The sequence below is a fragment of the Bacillus rossius genome, chromosome 11, assembly GCF_032445375.1.
Source record: "Bacillus rossius redtenbacheri isolate Brsri chromosome 11, Brsri_v3, whole genome shotgun sequence".
NCBI lineage: Eukaryota > Metazoa > Arthropoda > Insecta > Phasmatodea > Bacillidae > Bacillus > Bacillus rossius.
The window spans coordinates 49,118,424-49,144,443 of NC_086338.1; the positions used below are offsets into that span (position 1 = coordinate 49,118,424).

A 26,020-nucleotide genomic window follows, 5' to 3' on the forward strand; every position below is an offset into this window, starting at 1 on the left:
AAATACCGAGGGAGAACTGAGCCCCGTGTACGGAGGAGACGGAGGAAGTGTCCACACGCTACGACAAGTCCGTGCAGGTCGACTGAAACTGCGCGGACATAAATAAATGCTCTTGGCCACAGTTTTTTTCTTCTCCGTGTTCCGTTCACAAAAAACTGCGCAACTTTTCCTGTCTACGCGCTACGTCTTGTTCTACGACGACGTGACCTGCGCAGGTAAATCGTTGGCTGACAACGTTGCGTGTGGACAGGGGCGCAACAACTAAATTTCCAAAAGGGGGGGGAGGCAATATACCTTTTTATAAAGAATCATCGATCCCCCCTATTGAAGCTGGGGGTGGTCCGGGGGTCCCCCCCCCCCGGGAAAATTTGTATTTCAAGGTGGAAAATGGTGCTATTTAAGCAGTTTTATTATCTAAGAAATTGATTACACAGCACTTTCTTTGCCCCCCGTTTGCCCCCACTTCAAGGTTTCAGAAGGGGGGGGGGGCTGTTGTTGCGCCCCTGCGTGTGGACCGGCCTTCATCGGAAGCGGGGAAGAGAAGAGGGAGGACGGGGGGGCTGCTGACCTGGGCGCGTGATGCGGCCCACGTTGAAGCGGCTCGTGTAGTTGGGCTTGAAGAACTGCTCGACCACGGCGCGCTCCGACTTGCCCTCGCCCCACACGGGGCTGAACAGGTACTCGGGGTCGATCTCGTAGCGCACGCGCTGGTAGCCCGTCACGCACAGCAAGGACACGAGCACGGGCACCACGAGGAAGTAGCCCGGGTGGCGGCCCACCACCAGCCCCAGCTGGTAGAAGGCGCGGTTCAGGCGGCTGTCCACCCACGTGAGGCCGCTGCAGCCGCCCATCGCGCCGCTGCGACCTGCGGCACGTCGACAACCCTCGCTTACCCACTTAGCAACAACCAGTCACTTAGCAACAACCAGTCACTTAGGAACCAGTAACTTTGGCCACAAGTAACTCAGAAACCTAGAACTAGGTTACTAGAAACAAATAAAGAAGTAATTTCTAGATTAGGAACTTAATAGTCTCTAAATTACTTTTTATATCTTAGAAACGAGTAATCTAGATATTATTAACTTAGAAGCAAGTAATTCAAAGACTATTAACTTAGAAACAAGTTACTTAGAAACCAGTAGCTTGGACACACGTAACTCACAAACCAGGAACCAAGAACTAGGTTACTAGAAACAAGTAACTCAGAAACCAGCAATTTAGAAAGAAGTAATTTATAGATTAGGAACTTAATAGTCTATAAATTAATTTTTATATCTTAGAAACGAGTAATTGAAATATTATTAATTTAGAAGCAAGTAATTCAAAGACTATTAACTTAGAAACAAGTTACTTAGATACACTAAACAAAAACACACACCTTTGAAAATTTGAATTTAGAACTATAATCTTTTAAACACAACTAAGAACTATAATAACAAATACAATGCTGAACGACAAACCTTACAACTGTAATAACTTAGACGATCGTAAGTCATAACCTTCAAAACATAGAAACACACAACTTAGAACTATCACCACATAAAAAAAACAACATAAATTTGAAAATTATATCTTGTGTGCTTATAATTTACGCGTTTCTAAGTTTTGTATTTGGTTTCTTTTGGACAACAACACCTTCCCTCCCCTATTGTGGGCACGCAAACGCACCCTTCTCGTCATGCACTCGTACATATGTGCTGGAGGAAGTGTCAGTCTGTAATCCACATGTCACATGTACATTAGCCAATGTACAGTATTCATTTCAGGCATTGTGTTGAAACTATAAACAATGTGTCTAAAATATAATCCGAGGGTGCAAACTTAGACCAAGGTGTTCAATACAACGCCGAACTGTCCAAACAAAGATCGAAATGTTAAAACTAACATCCAAGTTTCCAAGTCAAGATCGAAGTGTTCAAAATGAAATCGAAATGTCAAAACTTATTTATAAGTATCTACATTCTAAGTATTCAAAAAAAGTTCAAAAGTGTTCAAAAAAAGGTCTGATTGCCGAATCAAAGGTATAAGTGCCAAATCAAACGTCAAAGTGTTCATAAAAAATGTTGAAGTGTTCAAACAAAGATCGAAGTGTCAAAACAAAGGTCGAGGTGTCCAAACTAAGGGTAAGTTAACCAAACCAAATCAAAAATATTCAAATATTTTTTTATAATACATACATTAAACATAAATGGAGAATACAGATTTTATTTGATTGCTCTCAACATCGAGGTAATTAAAGACAAATCAGTCACGACACAAATCAAACATCATGATGGTGAAGTACGTATTTGTTTATGGCCTACGGTAAGAAACCATCTCACCGTTTTCCAGGACTCAGGAATGTTTTCGGAAAACCATATGAAAAAACAAAATCTGGAAGGACAGACCGGAATTCGAGCCTCAGTACTCCGTAATATATATAATAAAAACATAATTTTTAGGGATGGGATTATCAAATCCTCAAATAAAATAAAAACATTAGTATTCGAAGGATTCAATAATCGAGAAAAAATATTCTAAGAAAAATATTAGAGGAAATAAAGTAAAATAAAAAAAATTCAACACCGATAACCTCTGAAGTTTACTATGTCTTTTTTTTTCTTCCTACCTACTATGTTACCATTCCTCAAGATATTGAAATTTAACGTGTAATTATGCGATTAAGATTACAATGTGTATTGGTTTTTAAAAAAATTGTTAGTAAAACAAAAAATGGTATGAATTGAATGTTTCAACACCATAGTTTAAAATGTTTATTTCTTGTAGATTATTTTAGATATTTTTGATCCTTGATACCTAGATTCGGATTCGAAGGGTACACTTGAGATGCTCTTTGGGATTAGAATTCGAGTTACGGATTCGAGGAAATTAGGAATTGGCCCCATCACTCATAACTTTTGTAATATATAATTAGGGACTCATTTTATAAATATAAGGTGGTTATGGAGAAAGAAACAGGTGGCACATCATGAAAAAGAAAGGAAGTAGAAGAGGCTAGCGTGCAACACGGGCAGGATGAGTTTCCAGTTCGGGGTGCTGTCACAGCTTAGAAACACATAACTTAGAAACACGCAAGATAGATAGAATCTTCTAAGTTATGCCTGTTGTCAGTTGTGTGTTTCTAAGTTGTGACTTTCTAAGTTACGACGTTTCTAAGTTGTATGGTTCTGCGTCGCGTGTTTCTAAAGTTGTGAGTTTCTAAGTTCTGACAGTTATAAGTTATGACTTTCTACGTTACGACGTTTCTAAGTTACGTATTTCTAAGTTATGACTGTTCTAAGTTGTGTTGTTTCTAAGTTATGTGTGGTTCCCAGTTTGCGTTCGCAGCGCGCAGACGAGCGAGCTGTGGTCTCGCCTAGACCGAGAGGTCCCGCGGTGGACGAGGCGGCCTCGAGTTGATGTCCGTCGAAGGGTTCGCAGAACTGGACCAGAGATCTGTGACGTCTGTGCCCCCCCCCCCTTCCCCTCACCACTCCCTCCAGCCAACCAGCAGCAGGTGCGAGTCCAGTCACCTCCGCGACCACCCCCCACCCACCCCCTCCTCCTCTACTCGTCCACCCGCCAAGGTCGGCGACTCCCCGCTACGTCGGGACATTCTGGGTCACCGCCTGCCCGCCCGTGTGTATACACCTCGTGCCACTTGGTGAGGCGGGACGATAAGCGCGACGCTCGCTGGTGCTTCCAGCGCGGTGTCGCCTCTAAGCGCAAGGCTCTGAACTGGCGCGCAAGTCTTCTCGTCCTGCGTAGGACAACTATGGAATCTGAGCGGTGCTGTAACATTATATAAATAATAAGGTGTTCTTTCAAGTGTCTGTACCCGGTTGTTTCATGTCTAAAAAATTACTCTGAAAACACGCCTTTCAGCCACTGTAAATCTTTATAAAAATACAATTTTAAAACTGTATCCGGAAACCAATCCACGTATCGGCCCTCAGCGAATTCGTAAATGATTTTCGTGAACAGACCACAACCCCCCCCCCCCCCCCCCGGATTCGGATTTCCATGAGTATTTTTCAAATCGCGTTGTTTTTTTTTTTGACGTGACAACGTCTAATAAATCGATGAACGCTATTTAAAATATTTGCGACAAAGCAACAAATGCAAGTGTGAGTGTGTGTGTGTTAAATTTACAGAAATAGCTTTAAACAATAGTAATGACGAGGTAATAATGAAACCAACACCGCCTTAACACTCGCCTTCTCGCGCCATGTTGTATTTTTCCGATTTAGAAATTACATGAAAAAAACTTTCTTTTTTTAAATTCGGCGCTATAAGTAGGGCCAATGATTTTTGGTAAAAAAAAAAGTTTTGAAATTAGCTGTGCATTAAAACACTGTAGCAACGTCTGAGTTTTGTGATTGGTTGAATTCCTTTAAGGTACATGCTCACTGTCAGCATACGAATCATATAAATTCTGCGTGGGGAAAAAAAAAAAAGGCTGTGTCTTTTCTCGCAGACGGCCGCCGATGACAGAACAGAAATTTCTGGTGCAAGTCTTATCGTTATTGCAGTCTAGTTAAGCTATCATAATTTTTTTTTTAACAGAAAATCACTACGTACTTATAAGCAAACTTGTAGGCATTTCGCCAGCTATGGAATACCGGACAATGACTTGTAGTTAGCGGCCACGTCGCAATAAGTAATGCAAAAAAAATGATTATTTGTATTGCATTTTTACAAACATTATAAATCTGGCGACGAAATTTGCTATATAAAAAATATAATCCTTATATAGTAGAAATTTTTGTAGGTATATACAATGATGGCATTAAAACTGAAAACCCAGCATGGAGTTAGATAGCAGTACCCACAGCTTTCAATACCGATCTATTATTTTATTTTGTAGGCTTTCACTCCTTCCCATTAACTTCTAAACCGTCCAACCGATCGCCATGGGTAAATTGAAAATCATAGGTCATAAGACGTACAAACAGCAATTGTGTGTCATTTCTCTATGTCCGCCACACTGTTATATAACGGTTTCCAATTTGCTTTAACTCGCGGACATACATCACCCTGTGTTCAGCCCGGGCAACGCCGGGTACTGAAGCTAGTCTTTTCGTAAAAGCACAGAAATAAAATTTTTCCTTGCAGCATGGAACGGCTGTTACAATCCGCCCGACATACGGCAGTAGTTTTCCTTGTGCGATGCCGCGCCTTTCGTAATGAGCACAGGTTGATCGAATATGTTGTGGTCCTTGATACAGTTATTCCCCGGGATTTAATCCCCCCCCCCCAACCTAGTGATTGCGTCCGAAACCATGCTGCAACGTCCACCGTATACTTACGTCTTGCTACGTAGTAGTAGTCAGCCATGTCGTAACACAGCAAATTACATCCTCGGTAATTAGTATTAAAGACAAGGATAATTTCATGGTGGTAACACGTCATTTGCTATGTGTTTCTGTAAAGGCATCGCCCTTTCGGTGAAAATAACGAATGAGCAAAAGAGTGAAAGCAGAATCCTTTGAAATTTTTTTTTCTAATTATTAATGTTAGGTAGAAGGCGCTAACAGGTGCGAGAATTACCAAAAAGAGTCACGTTACGATAAAGTATGTTTTAGATTATCCATAGATAATGGAAAAATTCGCATTGTCATTTGTCAACAGTCCAGAATGCAAATATTTGTACTTTTTATTTAATTTATTTATGGTCCGTTTTCACACGCCGTGGCAGTTTTTTTTTTATTTCCTTGTCATTAAGGGCCCTTCCTGTAAATATGTCCGGACAACGCTCTTGATTTATAAGTTTCATCCCAAATTTTCTCTATAGCGGTAAAATAAATGACGCAAATGTTGAAGATTATTCTTTCTTCTATGATACTTTACAACTCAAAAATATCTTTTAGTAAATATCTGGTGAGATAATTCGTGACGTAAGCAGGCGTTAAGGCTCGGTCCATCACGCTATGTTGATTTTTCGTTTTTTTTTTCCTTCATTATTTTAAGGGCCATTTCTTAAATTATAATCAATACCTCCCTTTAATTTTTTGTTATGCCACAACTATTTTCAACAAATGTTCACTTGATGTAATGGGATAGGTGTAAAACGTTGCACAAGTGATGATAATTACTGAGATTGCGGACCTTTTTTAACGCATGTGGGAAATATCTGTGACAACAGCCAATGCAAGGAAGGTATCGAAATTAATTTTCGGAAGTAACCCTTATAGAAAATAATAATGACAAAAACACGAATTAATGAACTCGCGTGTGAATCCGAGCCCTTTAAAAATAAAGGCCGGTATTCCAAGATACACACACAAAAAAAAGGTTCAAGTGTTGAATAGAATACACCTGTGCCCTAACTGTATTCCTAATGCACAATAGGACTCGACCAGTTTTTTTTCCAAGGAAATGGACTTATCTGTTGCCCAAATTCCTCGCATGCGCAGAGCTCACTTTTTCGTTGATTTCGTCCAGATGGAGGACTCACGTTTGGCGCCATTAACTCGTATGTAGTCATTTTTATGATCATCGGGCAGACGTACCAAGTGCGTTTGTGTGCCAAATGAATCTTTACAGTAGCATAACTACCCTGAAACTCATTTTGTACACTTTAATGGTCATTGAAAGAAATAATCGCAACTTAAAACAGCACTTGAGAAGATTAGAATGACATCATTTAACCGGTGCGACTGTGCTGCTATCTCTGAGATTGTTTGCCGTGAAAAAAAAAATCGTATAGATGGTTGCACAAACGTCCGCTAGAATGCGCTGAAACAGGTTTCCAGCCTCGCGCAGGGCACGGTTTATTAAAACTGTTTGCCGATTTGTTTCCTTAACGGGATTCAGTTTGTACACGTAATGGAGCGCTGCCTTGTGAGTTGTGTTACCATTGTATCCCAACAATGCGGTGCTTATTCGCAGGGGCGCAACAACAGGGGGAGGACAAGGGTATTTTGCCCCCCCCCCCCTCTAAAACCTTGAAGTGGGGGCAAACGGGGGCAAAGAAAGTTCTGTGTAATCAATTTTTAGATAATAAAACTGCTTAAATAGCACCATTTTCCACCTTGAAATACAAATTTTCCCGGGGGAGTACCCCCGGACCCCCCGCTTCAATAGGGGGGGGGGGATCGATGATTCTTTATAAAAAGGTATATTGCCCCCCCCTTTGGAAATTTAGTTGTTGCGCCCCTGCTTATTCGCTACCTCATCCGATCGTCTTGGAATACCGCCCCTTAAATAATTTGCGTCCGGGCCACGCGAGAAGAGGGGAAGGGTGGGACAAGAAAGGGGGGGAAGGGGGAGACGTGGGCGGAAGGAAAGGGGGGCGAAGCTCTCTACAGATCGTGGGAACTGGGGCCTTGACCCAGTGAGAGCACGCTATGCCCCCCCCCCCCCTCTCCAGCTCTAAACGCTCTCAGCCACCCCGCATCCTCAAGACTACACAAGGTCTGGGTCGCCCGCGCAGCCATTGTTGACTCGACGCTCCGCCTCACAGCTTGGCGGGCAGTCGTAACATGCCTCGGGCACACTACACGGTGTAACTTTTTGACGTGACAACGTCTAATAAATCGATGAACGCCGGCTGCACGCACAAAAAAAGTGTCCCGTAACGCACATTGTCCCGTTACGCTGTGTCCCGTTACGCTCATTGTTCCGTTACGCTGTGTTCCGTTACGCTGTCGGCGAGTGCAGTAATAATAGGTTATGTTACAATTGACTAAAAAATTATGGTGATTCATGTAATTGATGATAGATATTTGATTACAGTTTATTTATATGAAAACTTGTTCATAATTATATTTAAACTTTATAGCTAAACGCCAGTTTTTAAAATTAATTACAAGTCATCTACACGTGAACTGTTTCGTCGACTGTTTATAAAGTGAAGTGAAAAGTTAATGTGGTTTTGATTGCTTATTACAACAACAATTTCGGCAATAAAGGTTAATTATTCTTGCATTTTAAAAATCTGATTACTAGTATAATTTCAAGTATTTATTCTTTTATTATTAAAATAAAAATGATTCAATTTTATTCATAAAAGTATGCAATCATTTCATTAATGTTTTGTTATGACGTTGTCACGTTAAACTATCGTCCGTAAACCGACTTTACAGACAACCAATATTTTTAAATGAAACATAAGTATCCATGCTAAATTACAGATATTTGTAATATTTTTTTTTTCATTTACGTGAAGACAGCTGTATCACTAGAAAAAATAAGCTTGCGCAATAATTATGGATTCGGGCATTTTATGCTTTGTGCCGTCCCAGTACCTCCAATAGTCAAAGTTATTGGTAAACCGTCCCTTCAATTGCTTACCAGTATTAACTACGCACATTAATAAGCATAATAAAACAAATATAAAATAAACTTATTGGATATTCTATTATCTTTTCCATGGTTTTAAAAAAACAATATGCTTGAATCAAAAATCGATTAAAATATAAAATTACGGGTTAATTTTCGTAAGAAATACTCAGTATAATTTGGAAAACGTTTTTCGTACATGCAAAAATAACCATAGCCCTGTGTTGTACAAATTACGATATCTTTCATGTAGTTTTTATTACAAACTATTTCTTGGCAACTTGTTTCTTTTGTACAAGTACAAGATTTTTTTTTTTTCTGTGTGCAGAGCTTCAGAATAAATCACGCCTTTTGAAAACTGCCCGAGATATCCGAGCGGGCACTGTTCAGAAAAAGGGCGGACAGGTAGTTCTGTTTTCCGTGTTTCTCTTTTAAACCGTGATTGTTACACATTTCCGTTCCCTGACTTCCGCCGCGTTCACGAAATTACATACTCCCGCCAGATGCCTCATATCGAGTGCTAAGTAAGATGTTGCACATCAAAAACGATGAACCGACTTTGAAGGTCCGTGTGCGTATTTGGGTTTATGATGATATTTAGTTATCCCTGCAGCTTTTGTTGGCTCTAATAAGAGGGTGTATGGGTGCGTGGATTGGGAGCCCCCCCCCCCCTCCCCACACTCGAGGGAGGAAAGCAGGTCGCCGCGAGGATTGTACGTCCGCGACCCGCGACGAAAGTTTCTTGTGATCACGTGACCCGTAACGGCGGACGTCGCCTCGGGGGGAGAAAAAGCCCTCGCTTCTGCGGATTTTCCATCGAACTGCGCTGCTTTCCATTGGTACCTACCGTTCGAAAAAACACAACAACAGTGTTACTTAAATTAGAGGTTTCCTGAAATACCCAACGTCATAATTCCATTGGAATCACCGGGGGGGGGGGGGGGGAAGGGGGGGGGGGTTTGTCTGTAAAGTCGGTTTACGGACGATAATTTTACGTGATAACGTCATAAAAAAAACATTGATGAATAATTGCATACATTTTTTAATTTTCAAATATTATTTACAGTTTTTTTTGCAAATTTTAATTTAAATAATTTGTTTAAATATAATCACGAACAATTAGTTAAAAAGCCCGCCTTAACCTGTTTGATATTATAGAAGATTTTCTCGCACGGTGGTTGGCAGGTTCCTTGCACGCTCGGCTCGGGCGGAACGTGACAATGAGTTCTGGTTTTTCGTGCGTGCAGCCGGCGTTCATCGATTTATAAGACGTTATCACGTCAAAAAAAATTGTGGTCATTTAATTCTGGGCGTCTAGAAATAATCACTGACAGAATTTCCTGACTTATGTAGGTCTGTTATAATATTTAACTGACCACAGAAAACATCCAACCTTATTTTTTTTTTACAATACTTAAAAAAAACTGACATATATTTATGGCGTACTTACGGATTCTTCAATGCCGTGACAAAACTGTCTACGCAGCAACACAAGGCCTTGAACGTATGCAAGCACTATGGACGTAAGCCAGCCTCTTGTTGCAACAGCGTTGCAACATAACAAACACTGAAGCCAAATACAGTGTTCATAGCTACATACGTTTCCCTGGCTTTTAACTGATTTTTTTTTGGAGCATTTAAATATTCCCTAAAAATTTAAGGTTTTTCCCTTATGTTGGACGCTCTGTAATTCTGTGTTTCGTAACAGGTTGTTTCATATTGGTTCGTATTTATTAGTTTTTTTGTTCACCTGAAGTTTCTTGTTACGAATAATTCGGAATGACCACCAGAAAATCAGCTAGGACACTGTTAGTTACAATATATTTGTACGGTATAAATTAAGTCCAATAACATTTTTTGAAATAAATTAAAAAGTAATTTCTGGAAACATTTTCATATTAATAAATTTAAAAAAAAAAGCGATTGAGCCTTTCAGTACTCGCCAGTGATATGTTTGTAACATCTCACCACGGTAACGAGCAAATTAATGTGTTCTCATGTTGTTCATGTTTAAAATAAAACTTATAATACAAAACTCAGAGACGAAATTTTAAGTAGAATCCTTAAACATAATAAACGTAGACTGTGTTTTAAATTACATTTCTGGACGCGAATCACACAAGTTGTTTCTGCACCCGCCGCTAGAATTCGCTGCCGAAGCAGCTACGTCGACTGAAGAATCATTCGCTCTACAGACAGGAATTTTAAACTATATAATGAAACGTCTCCAATAAAAGCAAAAAAAAAGACTTGACAAAATACTTTGGACTTGATTTTCGTCAAAGAACAATTGTATTGAAAAACTGCCCATCTATGTTAAACTTCACTAAACAGTTGATACTATAATGTTTATTTTTGTCTTTGTGAACTTTTGGTTCGCGCCATCCACCACAGATGTCAGCACCGTGGTTGTTACACATTTCCGTTCCTGGACTTCCGTTTCATTCACGAAATTACTTGTACGAAATGCCGTTTACCGAGAGCTAAGTTGTCATACATCAATAATGTCTGTAACATTCGTGGTTTACTCCAACCTCTGACTTTACTTTTATACAGCTATTTTTTCTACGTAGGTATTTCAGGTAATCGTGGTGACTTCAAGGATAGATAAATAAAAGAAACTCGCGATTTTCTTTACACGTGTGAAAGTTTAGGGCCCCCAATGAGTTCTGCGTCTTGTGGTTCGAAATTTCGTGGTATTGTGAGTCGATTGCGACACACGTCTATAAACTTAGGCGATACATCTTCCCAGCTAGCAGCCCATTTCAAAACCCTCCACTCGCGGCTATCTTATCCGAGGGGTGTTTTTCTTGAGTGATCCGGGTCGCTGGGTGCTTTTAGTGTGCGACCCACACGGACACAACGTTATCTTCCCCTTTGGCAAGCTTTCGTCTTCAAGAAAAACATCCTAATCTCAGCTCTGTATTTTTGATGTGTAAACATCTTAGCCTTCTGCTTATGGCCTTTGGTGGGACTAATTTCGTGAAAAAAAAATGGAATGAAAGTCAATGAGTCACAAAAACGGCGGACAAACGTGTAGTAACATAAAAACCGTAAATAGTCACTTTCGTAAACATTAGGGGATTATTGGTGTGCCAAATGAAATATTTTGATAGTGAAACTACCCAGGAAAATATTTGATGAAATAAAGTGGTCATAGTACAACGTAATCTCAAGTTTTAAAGTACCTACGAAATCTGATATTAAAATTATAATAATACATATTCTCTTACTATAAATCCTGTCATTAAGAGTTCACTGTGATTGAAAGCACACGGCACGGATACCTTCTATTATTGTAAAGACACTTCGTGTAAAGTGTCACCGAGTGCGTTTTATTGGTTAGTTGTGGGAAACCGCGTGACATTCGAGACTGCCTTAATTTGGCAAAAAGGTTTTCTGCAAAAATCGGCCACTGCCTTCTGAAACATTTCAGGCAAAGAGACAAAACACATCTTGAACAAGCCAGAAATCGAAGGCGAGACCCTTGAATCACCTTACAAAAATGCCTCAAGACCTACCAACCGTATCGATTGTTTTTTTTTTTTTTAAATCGAGTTCTCGTAGTTAACACCCGCTCGACTACGAAACCGCGACAGGCGCTCGCGGGCGAAGTGAAGCCTGCGATTCACTGAGCCCCGATCAGTCCCCGAATGTCCGAAGATTCCAGATGTCCTTTGAATGATTCTTAGAACGGGGAAGAATTGATTAGAACATTTTTTATGGACACGCGCCAGTGCTAGTTTACAGTGTTTTGTAATAGAGAAACCACAAGAATGTAGGCCTACTGTCTGTTTGTGCCTGAGGAAGGCAACACATGTCAGTGGGAACGCACCACAACGCCGAAATGCCAAATTGACCACAACGCCGACAGCTAGAAAACTGCTGTGTACCACAACGCCGAATTACCACAACGCCGAAAAATGTCATTGCACGACTGCCACAAAGGTTAGGTTAGGTTAGACTAGGTTAGGTTAGGTTAGGCTAGGATAAGCTAGGTTAAGTTAGGTTAGGTTATATTACGCTAGGTTAGGTTTGGTTAGGTAAGGTTAGGTTTGATTGTGGTATTTCGGCGTTAAGGTACATTTAAGAAACACACAAAAATTCATTCAGTTGTTATTTCGGCGTTGTGGTACACAGCAGTTTTCTAGCTGTCGGCGTTGTGGTCAATTTTGACATTCGGCGTTGTGGTATTTCGGCATTGTGGTAACAACCCCATGTCAGTTCTTAAAACGTCGCAACGGTTTCGTCTTAGGAAGCCTGTCTTGTTCGTCTGTGCCATTGTCGTTGTTTTGTCCAGATTACCTGTTTTCTACCATCGTTCGGTTCGTCTGTCACAGTGTTGTCTAAGGTGGTTAGTTTTTTTTCTATTATTGTTTCAACTCTCTCGTCGTTTTCAGCCCACTGTGTTCTTATGTGTCGTGATGTTTATTTATTTTCTAATTCCTTCAACGGAACTCTTTCTGCTGTCCATCCATTCAAAACTTGACACTGACTGATATTGGCTTGTTTTTTCTGAGCGATTGTGTATTCATCTATCTTGTCCATTCTTGTGGTTTCTCTGTGACATACAGTAAAAAAATCAGCAATGCCGTGTGTCCATATAACAATATATATTTTGAATGACCTTTTGAATGATTCTTGCAATAGGGAAGAATTTATATAAGAATACATTTGGGACATATACACCAATTCCGGTTTATGCTGCTTGTCATTTTACGGTGTCCGCAATCAGTCTGTTCGTGCTTGGTAACACGAGCAGATGTCAGTTCCCGAAACGACGCAACATGTTTTGTCTTAGGAAGCGTGCGTACTATCGTCCGTGCTGCCGTTGTCGCGGTGTCCAGTTTATCTGTTTCAGTTTCGTCACTGGTTCGTCAGTGCGTCGCTGTGTCGTACAGGGTTGTGCCTTCTGTATTTACTGCTCTTGTAGCAACTGCCTCGTCGTTATCAGTCTACTGTGCAAGTCTGTGCTCTTAATTTTTTCATGTGCAATATCTAGAGACCGGAAAAATTCGCGGATTCATTTCACGACAGCCTGAAATTCATATGGTTATACCTCAGTGCTGCCTCTGCTATTGGCTCGCAACGCACCTGGACGACTCTGGGCCGGTAAGAAACACTCAACCGAAAGCTGTGTCGAATCACAGGCCGCTACGTTGGGACACCTTCACAAGACAGCAGCCAATGAGAGGGTGACAGTTGACCGAGTGTACGTAGAACTATAAAGTTCATCCTAGAGGTCATTGAACCCGCGAATTTTTCCGGTCCCTAGCTAATATCTTAACTTTAGGTATGCGGCATTTGTTAGGAGTAATTGCGTGAATAAAAACGGAAGTCCCATGGAACGGAAATATGTGCCCATGGCATTGCCATCTGTGGCGTGTGGCGCGAACCTAAGTTCACAAAGCCAACGGTAAACATTTTAATACTAACTTTTCAAATGAATTTTAATCAAATTCCTTATATAAAATTAGGTACAAAGTTAGGTTTTAGTATTTTTTCAAGCCTTTTTCGCTTTTATCGGCGCCGTTTCGTTACATAGTTTAAAATGATTCGATAGTCGACGTAGATGCTCCGGCAGCGAATTCTAGAGGCGGGTGTGGAAACTACGTATGATTCGCGTCGAGAAATGTAATTAAAAACACAATTTGACTATAATTTATCACGCTCGGCATTATTTTAAAGAATTCTGCGTTAAATTTGCTGTCCGAGTTTATTGTTATAAGTACATTTGCAACATGAGACAAAATGAATTTGCTCGTTACCGATGTTAGATGTTTACACATAAATGGCGAGTAGGTACTGAAAGACTTGCTTTTTTTTTTTTGAAGTGAAACTGCTTTGGGCGAGATGAGAGTGAAAGTTCAAGGCCAAATTTTAATGCAACCTTTTCGTGAAACATTGTTGTGAAACGTTTCTGTCGCGAAAAAGACAGGGAAAAAAATACTATGCCAAATATATATAAAGAGAGAACTATGCTACGCGTATATACGTTGCTGGGCCCGTTTTCGTTCTCCTCTTTGGGCGATAATTCGTCTCCCAAAAAAAAAAAAAAGAACCCAGAGAGATAGATGAACGTAAGAAGAAGAAAGAGAGTGTGTGCATGCGCTTGTTTCAGAAAATATATGTAAGTATCCTTTACAGTCAGCTTTGAATGCCTTGAACTTTATAATTTGCTACCAGCGCGCTCCCGTTCCTCCTTGTTCAACCAGCAGCGTAGAGAGCGCCGTAGAGACAGTCCCTGCATCTCCCGCGTATAGATAGCGCTACCTGTCGGGAATTTCATATTTCGTTCAGTGATATCCGGCGTTTTTTCCAAATGGCAGAACTGTTTGAAGAAACAGTAACAAGCACAGTTTTTTCTTTATGGTGTAAATGTAGGGGCAGGCATTTTTCGCGAAAAAATATATAACACTTATTAGACTGCAACAAGGTATACCCGCACCTGTGGTTTCTTCCTTGTGATTGGCGGGCCGTCTGCGCGAGAAGTCGTTGCCTTATTTGGCAGAGCCACTCAGGACGCGTTTACTTCCGCACTGAATCACTGTGATTGGTGTTGTTACAATCGATATGTACCTGGGGAGGAACTCGCCCCAATCACGAAACACAGACGATGCTATAGTTTTTTTTTTAACTCTCATCTGGTCTCGAAATCTTTTCGCGAAATATGCATGCCCCTATGTATATATGTAAGTTATTGTTAATTAATCATGATTAGAAAAATTACCTTTTAATCTACGTATTTCTCTATCGTTTTTTCGATACGATTACAAATCTGAGGTTTGGATTGCCAAAGAAGTTTCATTTCTTTCATGTGTGTTCTGAGTTACAAGGGCAATTTTTTTTTTTTTTTTAATGTTCCGACCGCAAAGTTGCACGAGCGACCCGGTGATTTCCCCTTCGGGTGTGTGCGAAGGGGACTCAGGCTTCCCGGAATGTGCGTTGACGGGGAGGTGGTGAGTAGGGGTGAGGGGGGGGGGGGTAACCGACGGCCGTGACGCAACGACCCCTGCGCGTGGCGCCGTAACCCAGATGGGAGCCGGTCAGCAAGTGGGTCAGCCGAGCCGCCGGAGCTGTTCCCGAGAAGCCAGGAGGAGGGGGCAGCCCCGTCGTGGCACCTGCCGACCGTCGGGGACGCACCACGACGCCGAAATGCCGAATTGACCACAACGCCGACAGCTAGAAAACTGCTGTGTACCACAACGCCGAATTACCACAACGCCAAAATACATAAACGCCGAAAAATGTCATTGCAGGACTTCCACAAAGGTTAGGTTAGGTTAGACTAGGTTAGGTTAGGTTAGGTTAGACTAGGCTAGGATAGGCTAGGTTAAGTTAGGTTAGGTTATATTACGCTAGGTTAGGTTAGGTTAGGTTTGATTGTGGTATTTCCGGCGTTAAGGTACATTTAAGAAACACACACAAAAATCCATTCAGTTGTTATTTCGGCGTTGTGGTGGTACACAGCAGTTTTCTAGCTGTCGGCGTTGTGGTCAATTTTGACATTCGGCGTTGTGGTATTTCGGCGTTGTGGTAACGACCCGCCGCTGTCAGCCGCGGCGACCGACCCGTGGCCACCGCGCATGCGCGACGAGGCACCGACAACCCACTTATATGCTTCTTAATTTCATTATTTATAAATAATTAGTATCAGTAATACTTGTACATTTTGTTTTGTAACCTATCAATGGCGGCTTCAGGATGAATTTCCGGGAGAGGCTATCGCACAAAGAAAGGTCGTAGTTGCAAAAAAAAATTAAAGTGGTCAGATATTGGCCTTTGAATTATATTTACAAAATACAGGTTTCAAATACAGAACCTTGGTAGCTCCATGCAACTTTTGATGAGATAAAAGTTTAACATATGAAATTAAATATTTAAGTAAACATAAATATACACTAATCAATAAAATTGGTCTCGGGAGGGGCTTGCCCCCACCGCCCCCCTTCTGGAGCCGCGCTTGGTACCTATAAATTACTTACGAAATTTTGCTGCATTGTATAACTTAAATACATTTGAATTCGATTATCCGTGATTTTCGTTTATCCGTACTGAATTTCACCCCCCCCCCCCTCTACGTATATATAAAGTAGGATGTTGGTATGTATGACGTTGATAAACTCCGACACCGTTTGAACGATCGCCATGGAGGTTGGCACAACTTAGTGTTTTTTTTTTCATGGAGAATGTTTTTATGCTATCAATTTTTTTTGTAACTCGCCGCTAGATGTCGCTGCAACGCATCTACTTCTAAATCGTTCAACCGATTCTAAACCGTTCAACCGATCGCCGTGGGTAAACTGAAAATCATAGGTCATAGACATACAAACAGCAATTGTGTGTCATTTCTCTATGTCCGCCGCACTGCCATACAGCGCTATCCATTTTGCTTTGACTCGCGGACAATGTTTGACTCTGTGTTCAGCCCGGGCAACGCCGGGTACTGCAGCTAGTATAATATAAATACGGCCAGTGGTTTTTTGCGAAAAGATTTCGAGACAAGCTATGTGTTACAACACTGTATAATCGCCTGCGTTTCGTGATGGGTAGAGACCTGTAAAATTCGCGATTTCAAATCCCTAAAGGATAGACTCCGTGATCCTCTACGCACTCGTGCAAATTACATCTGCTGATTTGTTACCGACTGGTAACACCTGTTGACTGGAATGATCGTGATTCGCTAATTCTTCTGTTAAAGATTATTCATTGGCCTAGAGTCCTTCAGATAAACTGTGGCCCAATCACTGAAGCAAAATAATGTCAAAAGTATTTGGACTCTATCCTATCGCGAAATGAATTCGCGAAATTTACAGGTCTCTAGTGATGGGTTGAGTTTCTTTCAGGTGCACGAACCACGGCGAATTAGCGCGGAAGTCTGGCCAAATAATGCAATGGTTTCTCTTGCAGACGGCTGCCAATCACAGAGCAGAAATTACTGTCACAAAAATACCGCAATGTAGTCTAACGAACAGATTGTTTCGCGAAAAATCATTGCCTGTAGAATATAAGTATACAGGCCCGGAATTTTAGCGGATTTATTTGGTGTCAGGTTGAAATTCACAGTACTATGTACTGCCATGTGCTTCTGTGTTGGATGATTTATTATGTAGAACCTCAACCTTTATCCGGGGTGTTCAATGTGATTCGGTCTCTCTACTGCCAGCTGGTAGCTGACTGGTCCACAGTCGTGGAGGGAGTGTACAAACAATTAATTATGATCTAAGCATCGGAGCAATGATAAGTAGGGCCATGAAAATTTCGCGAAAAGATCCCGAGAGTAGCTGGAAGTTAAAACACTGTAGCATCGTCTGTGTTTCGTGATTGGGTGAGTTACTTTGAGGTGCACGTCGATTGTTACAACAACCAATCACACTAATTCAGTGTGGAAGCAAACTCGTCCTTAGTGGTTCGTGCAAACAAGGCAACGACTTCTCTCGCAGACGGCCGCCAATCACAAGGAAGAAACCGCTGGTGTGGGTATACCTTGTTGCAGTCTAGTAGGCGTTCAGATTTTTTCGCGAAAATTTCCTGCCCCTAATGATAAGGTATAGATGTTTTCATTTTAACTGGTGATCAAAATAATCCACAAAATTTCCGAGTTTGTAATAATATCTGAAACACAGTGTTGAAATGTCACTGTCACGGGAGACACATTCTTAAAATACCTTTTTTTTTTTTTACTAAAAATACCAACAGATAACATGTAACAGATAACAGATAACGGGTAATGTATGTACAGTTGTGTGCATAGCCTGTTATGCAATCTATTATTTTTTTTGTTTATTGTGAACGTAGTTTAAGGGCGTAGTATCCTTAATTGTTTCGAGTTTTTGCACATGGTTTAAAATAAATTCATAATACAGCCGTATTTATATTGTTTATAAAAGTTTTTTTCCTAATAAACAATTCCTTTTTTTAATGTTTTTTTTAAATGAAAGTAAAGGCAATTTTTTTTAATGTCAGTCCTAACATGTGCTGAAAGCATGAAATCATGCGGTACACATTTTTGGATTAACCTTTCGTATACGTAGCCTTCGCATTTAAATTCTTTTTATTTTTAGTACATCATGCGTTAAATCAATAAAAATCAAGTTTTCCCAAAAAATATAGGAACCAGAGATTTTCAGGGCTTTGTGAACTCGTAATGTTTATTGATTTACGAATGATCTACATACTAAAATTATAGATTTTTAAGGCGTTGGCTACATACGAACGGTTAATGGAAAACTGTGTGCCATATGATTTCATACTTTCAGTTCATGCTAATACTGACGTACATATTAGACTTTGAATCATGAGTAATAAATTTAAATAAGGAATTGTTTGTTTAATAGAAAAAAAACTTTTATAATAAATCAGTTATAGTTGTATTATACATTTATTTAAAATCATGTGCAGAAACACGGAATATTAGAAGATAAAATTGTGAGCGGATCTTTCAGTACTCGCCAGCTATGTGTAAACACGTGACTTCGGTAACTAGCAAATTAATGCGTTCTCATGTTTTAAATAAACTTATGATAGGGACCGGAAAAATTCCCGGTTTCCATGACCTTTAGGATAGACCTTACAGTCCTGTATATACCAAGGAAAATAACGCCAGTTCATTGGCTGCTGACCTGCGAGTCATCTCTACTGGTTTGCCTGTGATTCGATACTTCTTTGGTTGAGGGTTTCTCATTGGCCTAAAGCCGTGGAGGCGAACACTGAGCTAATAGCAAAAGAAGCTTACAGGTATAATTATGTGAATTCCAGCGCATCACGAAAAGAATTCGCGAATTTTTCCGGTCTCTACTTATAACACGAAATATAAAGTAGAATAGAATTCTTTAAAATAATGGTGAGCGTGATAAATATAGGATACTTATCGATAAAATTTTCGCTTTTCAAGTACATAACAACATTTCTGGACGCGAATCACATACACGTACTTTCTCTACCCGCCGCTAGAATTCGCTGCCTGAATCGTAACAGTTGCTGGCCACCATCACCCGCAGATGGCAGCACGAAATAACCGGAAGTTTTAAAACTATTAGAAACGAATCCGATAAAAGCGCGCGCTCTACCGATATGCTACCAAGAGGGTTGGATTATTGCAAGGAGAATATGTATTATAATCATTGCAATTCCAGTTTTTCTTAGGTATTTTAAAACTTGAGATTACTGTTTTCTATGACTAGGGACCGGAAAAATTCGCGGGTTCAATGACCTGTAGGATGAACTCCATAGTTCTACGTACACTCGGTCAAATGTCACCCACTCATTGGCTGCTGTCTTGTGAGGCGTCCCGACGTAGCATCCTGTGATTCGATAAAGCTTTGGTCGGGCGTTTCTCATTGGCCCAGAGTCATCCAGGTGAGTTGTGAGCCAATGGCAGAGGCAGCATTGAGGTATAACTATTTGTATCTTAGCCTATCGCGAAATGAATTCGCGAATTTTTCCGGTCTCTATCTATGACTATTTTAGTTTACCAAATACATTCTAGGTTAGTTTCACTATCGTAATGTTTCATTTGGCGCACTAAATGAGTTTGGTACGTAATCCTTATGTTAACGAAAGTGACTATGTTCGTGTTTACGAATGTTTTCTACACGTGTGTGTGTGTGGGGGGGGGGGGACCGCCATTTTTTATTATGTCGCAATTTTCCGCTTTTCACGGAAATTACTCCCACCAAATGCCGCATACACCGTGAGCTGAGATGTCTACACGTCATAGATAATTTAGTATGCCGGACCCTCTTTAAGATCTTCCCCTCCTCCAGTATGACCCTCACCCCAACCCCTCCTCGCACTGGGGCAGAGACGTGGAGGGTAATGAGGAAGCCACCAGGGATCCCGCCCACGACTGCCGCGGCCGCTCGCGTGCCCGAGTTGAAGCGGCTCGTGACCTTGACCCAGGAGGTCGTCGACCCCGCGGGGAGGAGTTGGGGGGGGGGGAGCGCCTCCCCCAGCTGCTGCGTCGCCGTTCCCCCAGGGAGGAAAGAAAAGAGAGCAGGAAGTCCAGGCACTCGACAAAGGTAACTGGACTTCTGAAACTCGACAATGCAGAAAAGCTTTTTGCGGCTTGCTTCAGTGCGGCCATAATGAATAAAACAAATTAAAAAAAAAACACCGTCTTCAATGGAGTACAACACATCGAATCCTTGCCAACAAAAAAACAAAAACAATTTCTAGATTAAAGCCAGTGTAGGTGAATAGGAATGCCAGCTACAATAGAATAGATTGCATCCTTTCCTCGCCATTACGGTTAAATTCTCAGCTCCAATGTATTGTGTAAACATGTTTTAACACTGTAACGAGCACCCGTTTATAATGAAACTTTGCAAGGGAAAAATTATTCAAGTGCCAAAAAAAAATTCGAAATTATAATATTAATTATTTTTTTACTGAAATTTATCACGAAACGATCACTAATGCAGCGCACTCTGACCTTAGTTCATCCGAAGTTTCCTTGTAGTTAAAAAGCGGAGACGGTAGGTAATAAAAGATGCGCTAGAATTTGGAGCAACAAACGTTTTTTTTTGGCACTTATATCACTTTGCCCCGAAACGCTTTTATTAACAATCGCTGGTACAAAGAAACCAATTTACTGCGTCTTTACCAGAATACAAAACACCAGGATACACCTTCTATCTCCTCGTGAAGTGGGAGCTGTCAGGAGAGACGGCATGTTGTGACGTAGTTGAAGACACTTTTGACGTGACAACGTCTAATAAATCGATGAACGCCGGCTGCACGCACGAAAAAGTGTCCCGTAACGCACATTGTGCCGTTACGCTGTGTCCCGTTACGCTCATTGTACGCTTGCGCCGCATCTATCTCTCTTCCACTCGATTGGAACAACCATCGATTTGACTTTTTCGAGGCACATTAAACTTGAAACACTCCCATTCGTTTCCTACTTTTCCTATCATCGTCCTATCCTTAACAGAATAACACAGATTGGAAGAAGTTAAATAGCAAACATGTATAAAAGTTATAGTTAAAATACATAATCTGTTCGTTAAAGTAATAAACATATTTGAATTAATGAGTGCAAATAAAAGTAAATTTATCAATTAAATTGTAGATTTCATTTCACTCCTTCTTTGTATCCATACAAAATAGTGATAATTCAATAAAAATGATTCAATTTTATTCATAAAAGTATGCAATCATTTCACCAATGTTTTGTTATGACGTTGTCACGTTAAACTATCGTCCGTAAACCGACTTTACAGACAACCAATTTGTTTTTACCTCACCATCGCCATACCGTGACGTCCAAAAACACTGCGGAAATGGAGCTTGACCAAGTTTGACGATGGTTGCATGTATGAATTAGATTCTCATGTGTTAACCACAGTCACGTTCATAAAAAAAAATTACGGTCATTTGAAACTGTTTCCAAAATGCAAACGCTGTACGTACTTCAGGCAATGTTTTGACCAACATGGCGCAGGCCATAAGCCGAAAAGGGGGGGGGGGGAATAAACTGTCTCGCTCGGTCATCACGTGATCATGCAGACGTGGCCTGCTCCTAGAAGATTCTGGTTCGATTCTCATTTGTTTCACTCGTAATCTTTGCGTGCGTGGGAAACGCTTCCGACGCAAGACAAGGTTTTCTATAAAAATCAATGTTTACTATACAATCAATCTTTACTATACAATAATAAAATGAAGATTTCCTAAACAATCTAATTATATAAACATTGTATATGAAATTATTTCGATATTTCAAATGTTGTAAATGAGTCCAAAAATGTAGGTGTAGTTTAAAACTAATAAATACCATTTTTTTCACCGTGCACTACGTTTGACTATATGTCTGTACGTTTTTATATGTAAGGAGATCAATCATTCCATTACACTTCTACCGTTTTCACCTGAGCACATTATTATTTAAACAATGCTCCAACACAATAATTTTTTTTTTTAGAAATCTCTCTCCAGGAGAAATATCTTAATAACTACGAACTTGATCTGAACGGACACTAGTCGTCTCAAGCTGGAATGCAAAACGTCTTTGACATTCACAACTAATATCCGTACTATGTCCACTTTTGGAACAATGCACTTTCAACCGTAAACCTGACTACCGTTTGACGTTCTTTCTAGTGGCATACAACGATAAGATCTACTATATGTAAAAAAATTCACAAATTATGGTTAGAAAATATCTGAGTATATAACTAAGGCAATATTTAAAAAAATTTAAACTTCTCTCTTGAAAAATACGGTTTTTGTGATATAGTGTCTTATGCCTCCGAGGTTGAAGTAACAATAAAGGAAAAAAGTGGGTTTATTTCTTTGTGAGAATTAAACTTGAAAACGATTGAAAATTTTTGAAAAAATTCTTTCACTGTTACAAGGCTACACAATTCCAGACGGACATAGGCTAAGTTTTATTAAAATAAAAATGATGGTTCCGTAATGAATGTATATAAATATTTCAAACCGAAACTGGAGAAAAACGTCAAATTTGAATGCATTCTTGGCTTACGCTGATTAAATTGTCACCGATAATTATAACAGAATAACCATGTCGCTCTCTATCATATGTTAGGTACATATACCACCAAGGGAACATAATACATTTTTGATCTCGTTCCAGTCTTTCTGCAATTAATTATCTTTACCATCATATCAACACAGCGTTGCTTAAATAAATCTTAATTAAAGTCAAATACTAAAACATTAATTACAACTTGACATTAATTCAAATAAAAGTTTTGTATAGGGATTCTAAAAATTAAACTTGATGATTAACAAATATTTTATCTATCCGTGCGAAACAAGGTATCACAAGTTGTTAATTATAAGTATTCTAATTATACAACCACCCTAGGGTATAAAACCGTACGACAGGAAAATTAAAATTTTTCATTAGCGACCTATTTTATAAAACTACATCTGTCTTCTCTGTTTTGAGGTTGGACATTTAAGCCTGCTCTCGTTGGTTTACACAGCTCTCTCTCTCTCTCTCTCTCTGTCTATCATACACACGTTTTAGTTATTTAATAAATGTCGTTCTCGCTCTCTCATTTCCTAAGGTTACATACTTGAAAATAATTTACTTTTACCAGCATTAATTTTTTATGTCATTTATATATATTTTTATATTAGAGATGTAGGTATGCCCGTTCTTTCAGGTGTTTTCACTAAAATAAAATTTTCTTTTGTAATAATTGTATATGAAATCTTTCGTCGCGTTTTTAAAGTTATTTTACGAAATTTTATATCTCAATGTTCTACTTTACCTTACCAATAAATTGAACTACACACATTCCCAGAGTTAGTAAAGCGTATTTAATGTATCTTTTTATACAGTCTGTATCTACCAAGATAATGCAATATTTTATTTTATTATATTCGTGACACTCATAATCTATGATTTGTAAAAGTTCACATTTATTTACTAAACACGTATTTCCATTAGTTCTGTGAAAATATTTTCATTATGTCAACGGAAACGATACACAAAATAGTTCAGTCCATATTTCCCCCAAATAACACTCCCATTTTACGTTTTCTTGTAGGGGCCTATTGTTTTACCTTGGTAATTATGGAAATTATATTATCATGTCTGTAAGGCTTAAAAACGTATTTGAGGACATCACCGATATGTTGAAGAAATTTTTGAAGTTTTGTAAATAGGAAGTGAAAATGAAAGTACCTACATACTTAGTTAAACTAATTTCCAGAACGTTACACCTCCAATACATTACATATAAATTTTAACTATCGTAAAATAATTAGGAAAGTAGAGAAAATAAAATGCAGGTAAAGGCTTCTTCATCCTCTGGCAATAATTATCACCTTTACACAACATACATTTCCTTCAACGTAGGTAGAGACCCGGAAATATCAAGGATTCTTTTGGTCATCAGTTAGACTTCAAACATATATACCTTAGCATTGTTTTGATGACTAGATCACAATTGTTTGAATACTCCCTCTACGACTGTGGACCAGTTATCAGCTAGCAGTAGAGAGACTAAATCACATCGACCAGCTCAAATGAAGGGGAGGTTATACATAGGGGAAACCAGCCAATAGGAAGCATATTAGGGTACAGTATAAACACAGGACTTCGAGTTTTAGTTTTACAACAAATAAATCCGCGAAATAAATCTTCGTAGTGATCCACGTAGTCGGTTTTATGTACCAATGTATTGTCTCAAATGACATTTCCTAACGTCTATTTCAAGATGAAAAACTTCATGAAATTTGAAGATATGTTTTTCGCTGATGTTATGTATGGCAATAACGATATGGCTTTCCTGTAATAATATATATATTTTTAAAATTGATTTCACGTGACACAGTTTTCTGGCAGACTAGCTAATCCGGCATTGACCTCGCTCGCACACATGTAGAAATAATGCTGATATTTTAACCAACACTGTGAGAAAAGTCCGTAATCAATTACACAATTCCTTAACTAAAGCAATATACACAATTAAATGTCTGGTGCATATTTTAATTCATTAAAGTTGAGATCATTTAGTTCCAATAAATTATCTCCCGTTTTAGTTTATTCGGCGGCATGGGCGTTAATCCGGGGGGGGGGGGGCAGGGGGGCAGGGGGGCTTGGACCCCCTGGAATTAAGCAGTCCCTCATTGAAGGGGCCCGCTCTTGCGCTTGCAAAATTGTGATTAACGTAATCGTCAAAACTGTGATTTATGGAAACTATCTGCATATTTAAAGTTTCCTGCGTATTGCATGCATATAGGCCAAAATATGGACTATATACAATATACAAGCACCCTATCGGTTAAAACCCACGCGGAAAACTCTCAAATCCCCCCCCCCTTCCCACCCGCATAAATCCGCGGACCCCCCAATAAATTTCTACAGATTTGCGCCCCTGTTCGGAATTGTACTTATACAGTATAAAAAAATAGTTTCTTATTTCATCACAGAGCATGGTATGAAAAAAAAAGGATAAAACACGTGTATTTTTCATTTTAATGTAGTCTACGCCATCACTGCAGGAAAATGCACAGATGGTACCTTGAAATAGCTAACTTCAAATCCTTGTCGCAACAGCCCTGTTCCGTATTGTCCCGTGCTACCAGACCGAGTCAGGGGTGTATTTGTGTTAGTGCGACTCTCGCTGGTGTTTCTAGCGTGGTGTCGCCTCTAAGCGCAAGGCTCGTAATATGATATTTGTGCGGTTACCAAAACATTATGTGGCGGATAAATGGTGATAAAGTTGTGGTGCAAATCCCTTGAGTGCTTTCAAGAATCTGTACTGGATATTTCATGCCTAAAAAATTATTTATGGTAACACGCGTTTTAGCCATTTTCACTCTTCTAAAAATACAGTTTAAACACAAAAGCCGACATCAGCGTGTTCTCAAAATTTTTCCCGTAAACAGACATCACTCGGATGTCTTGAGCCGTTTCTAAATCGCGTTGTTTTATTTTTCTAAAGCTATGCACATCGCATGTGTGGATCGGATAGGCAAGACTTTCAATATGTAGCCTATGTCGTGTTCCAGGTCATTGATATATATATATATATATATATATGTATATATATATATGTATATATATTTATATTTATATTTACGTTCCACTTGCTTAAATTTTACTGACTGATATGTGATATGGTTTAATTTATTTCAGAAATAAAATATTTAATTTTACCTGGCCCATTAAAATATTCAATTTTTAAAATGATTTCAAAAGGAAAAAAAAAATAATAAAATTTAATACTTTTTTCTGGAAGAATTTTAAACCAAACCACGCAGTAGCCACCAGAATTGT

At 39.6% G+C, this 26,020-nt stretch overlaps 1 protein-coding gene across 1 annotated transcript in view; it reads right to left on the reverse strand.

The window, feature by feature from the left end:
* The window catches only part of LOC134536938 (patched domain-containing protein 3-like), a 137,912-nt gene that overhangs the window by 48,230 nt on the left and 63,662 nt on the right, over positions 1–26,020 (reverse strand). The window contains exon 2 of the mRNA XM_063377043.1: positions 569–865. Coding sequence (XP_063233113.1) covers positions 569–851 — 283 coding nt within the window. The 5' untranslated portion in view covers positions 852–865. The remainder of the gene's footprint in view (positions 1–568; positions 866–26,020) is intronic.